The sequence below is a fragment of the Loa loa genome (assembly GCF_000183805.2).
Source record: "Loa loa unplaced genomic scaffold supercont3.13, whole genome shotgun sequence".
Classification (NCBI taxonomy): Eukaryota; Metazoa; Nematoda; class Chromadorea; order Rhabditida; family Onchocercidae; genus Loa; species Loa loa.
Genome location: NW_018108193.1, coordinates 570,032 through 572,626, shown reverse-complemented (window position 1 = coordinate 572,626; position 2,595 = coordinate 570,032). Strand labels below are relative to the sequence as shown.

The 2,595-nt window shown below is 33.4% G+C and overlaps 1 protein-coding gene across 1 annotated transcript in view; it reads left to right on the top strand.

Moving 5' to 3' along the window:
- Window positions 1-738: 738 nt before the first annotated feature.
- LOAG_16702 (hypothetical protein) overlaps window positions 739-2,595 on the top strand; it is a gene marked incomplete at its 3' end in the record, with an annotated part of 3,699 nt that continues 1,842 nt past the window's right edge. Inside the window, exons 1-6 of the mRNA XM_020449352.1 lie at window positions 739-873; window positions 990-1,080; window positions 1,278-1,502; window positions 1,628-1,789; window positions 1,921-2,136; window positions 2,208-2,329. Of these exons, the coding sequence (XP_020307162.1) occupies window positions 764-873; window positions 990-1,080; window positions 1,278-1,502; window positions 1,628-1,789; window positions 1,921-2,136; window positions 2,208-2,329 (926 nt within the window). The 5' untranslated portion in view covers window positions 739-763. The remainder of the gene's footprint in view (window positions 874-989; window positions 1,081-1,277; window positions 1,503-1,627; window positions 1,790-1,920; window positions 2,137-2,207; window positions 2,330-2,595) is intronic.

Sequence of the window (2,595 nt, the reverse complement as noted above, 5' to 3'; positions counted from 1 at the left end):
ATATGCTGTGGTAGGGAGCTGGGGGTTGAGAGTAAAGATTGATGAGAATGTTATAGATTGAGAGGAATGACAGCATACGTCCTGATTTAGGGGAGATTTTTACATCGGATTAACCTCTTTCATTCTTCACCTGACCCCCTTCGTCCTCAACTTAGTAGTTTAATTCAAATTTTGTAAAGTTTAAAATAAATGATCTAAAATTTGGTCAATGCATATGCTTAAGAAGATGAAAGAAAGGATCATCGGGAATTTTTGTTTAGCTGTATTCAAGTTCTATTTAAATTCAAAATATTGGTAAAAAGCATCGCATTATAGTGATTTAATTGAATTTAATATTTGTTTTAAAATTTTAGTAAAGATATTTTAACCTGTAAGGAGAAATCAACGTGATATCGGATGGAAAGATGGATTTCCTTGAGAAATCTTCGGATGGAATGATATTTGTTGCTAGAGATAATAATCGTTCTAGTAGTTTTATAGAATTCTTCGATATAATTTCAGTATTACTTTACTATCCCAGTGTACTCCGTGGATGTAGTTGCAGAGGAGGGAGAATTATCAGATTATCAAATTTTTGTCAATTTCAAATTATATTATTTTTGCTATTTTTGCTTAAATTATATTTTTTTCCCAGATTATTTTGCTTTTTATCAATTTTTATGGGAAAAATTATCAGATTCATCATAGCGCCACCTATGTTACACGTTGTGTCCATTATTTTCTATTTGAAATTTCGGTAGTTTCAGAGTAGTTAATTGCAAAGATGGCTGCCAAAGAAAGAAGAAAAGTAGCAGAACTTTTGGAAATGGAAGCGAAGATTCAGAAGTTATGGTCAGATGCGAAAGTATTCGAAATGGATGCTTCAGATGACAAGTAATTGTATACCCGAATCGCTTTCAGTTTTCGTCTTTCACTTTTTTAATTTGCAGGTTTTCTTTCTTTTTTAAGATGGTTCTGTAAGGTCTTTGTATTACGCGAGCAAGTTTCAGGTCTGAGCCCAAATATATGGCAAACATACCATATGCTTATATGAATGGTCGTCTTCATTTAGGACATTCTTTTACGATATCAAAAGCAGAGGTTCGTTTTACTCACACTTTGCTGTATTTAATTAATAGTTCTCTGTAAATTGGAGTTTTTTGTTGAAATTGCCATTACGGGGAAATCTTCGAGAAGTACTGTAACAGGGCGTCATATTTCAAACTTCGAATTGAAATTTTATCAAAAATATTGTCGTTTTAGCAAATTTTATCATATTTCTGTTGGCATTATTTCAGTTTGCAATAGGATTTCAACGATTAATGGGGAAACGCTGTCTGTTTCCCTTTGGTTTACACTGCACTGGGATGCCAATCAAAGTCTGTGCTGATAAACTAAAGAGAGAAGTGGAAGAATTCGGATATCCACCACATTTTCCTGATAATGGTACTAATAGTAAAATCTCTTCCGAAGAGAAAAGTGTTGTGGATGAAATTGTCAAAGATAAAAGTAAAGGGAAAAAGGTTTCCTTTTTACTTTGATATTAATGTCTTGAATTTTGTATTTCCATTTATTAATGTTTTGAATTCTCCCTTTTTGTTATTTTGTTATCATGGTCGGATATATCGTACGCTGTTCGCATTTTCAGAGTAAAGCTATCGCAAAAACTGGATCAGCGAAATATCAGTGGCAAATTATGAAGATGTTGGGTTTAAGTGATTCCGAAATCATCAAATTTACAGATGCGAGCCACTGGCTTGATTACTTCCCGCAACTTTGCATTAGTGACGTGCAAAAAATGGGTCTCAAGGTTTTGAGTTTTGAAGTCGTCGATGTGCTGAATGATTTTGTAGATTTATATGTGAAGCGAAGTGCTGTTTTTTCTTTTTTTTGAGTTAGTTCGCCAAGATTCTTACTTATTTTTGAGGGCAGTTTGTTTAGATTGATTGGCGACGCACATTTATCACTACTGATCGCAATCCTTATTATGATTCATTTGTTTGTTGGCAATTTCGGAAACTTCGTGAAGCTAAAAAAATTGATTTTGGCAAACGTTATACAATATATTCTCCAAGTGATGGACAACCATGCATGGATCATGATCGATTGATTGGCGAGGGTGTTGGACCTCAAGAGTATACACTCGTCAAATTGGAGGTGTGTGGAATAATTCTTAAGGATAACTTCTTTTTTATAGTATGTGTTACTTTTTCAAGCCATTATTTCAGGTCCTTGAACCATTACCAGAGTTCCTTGCGAAGAGTGGAAAAAATGTGTTCCTAGTTGCTGCAACACTGAGGCCTGAAACAATGTACGGACAAACGAATTGCTTTGTTCATCCGGATATTGAGTATGCATCTCAGTTTTTATCAAACTGTTTAAATTTAAATAAAAGATGAGGAATTTTAATTAGTGTTAAATGGTAATCTGTTAAGCTCTTTTCTGTTCTTAATGTTTTCGTTGCATCCGGATTTACAAAGATGTAAAAATACGGGAACTCTTAATTTTGAATGTCTAATATATATTTTCAGCCGTATCATTATGTATTTTTATTCATTGTATTCTTATTCAAGGTACTGTGCTTTCTATGCTGGCCAAAAAGAAATGAAGTTTTTG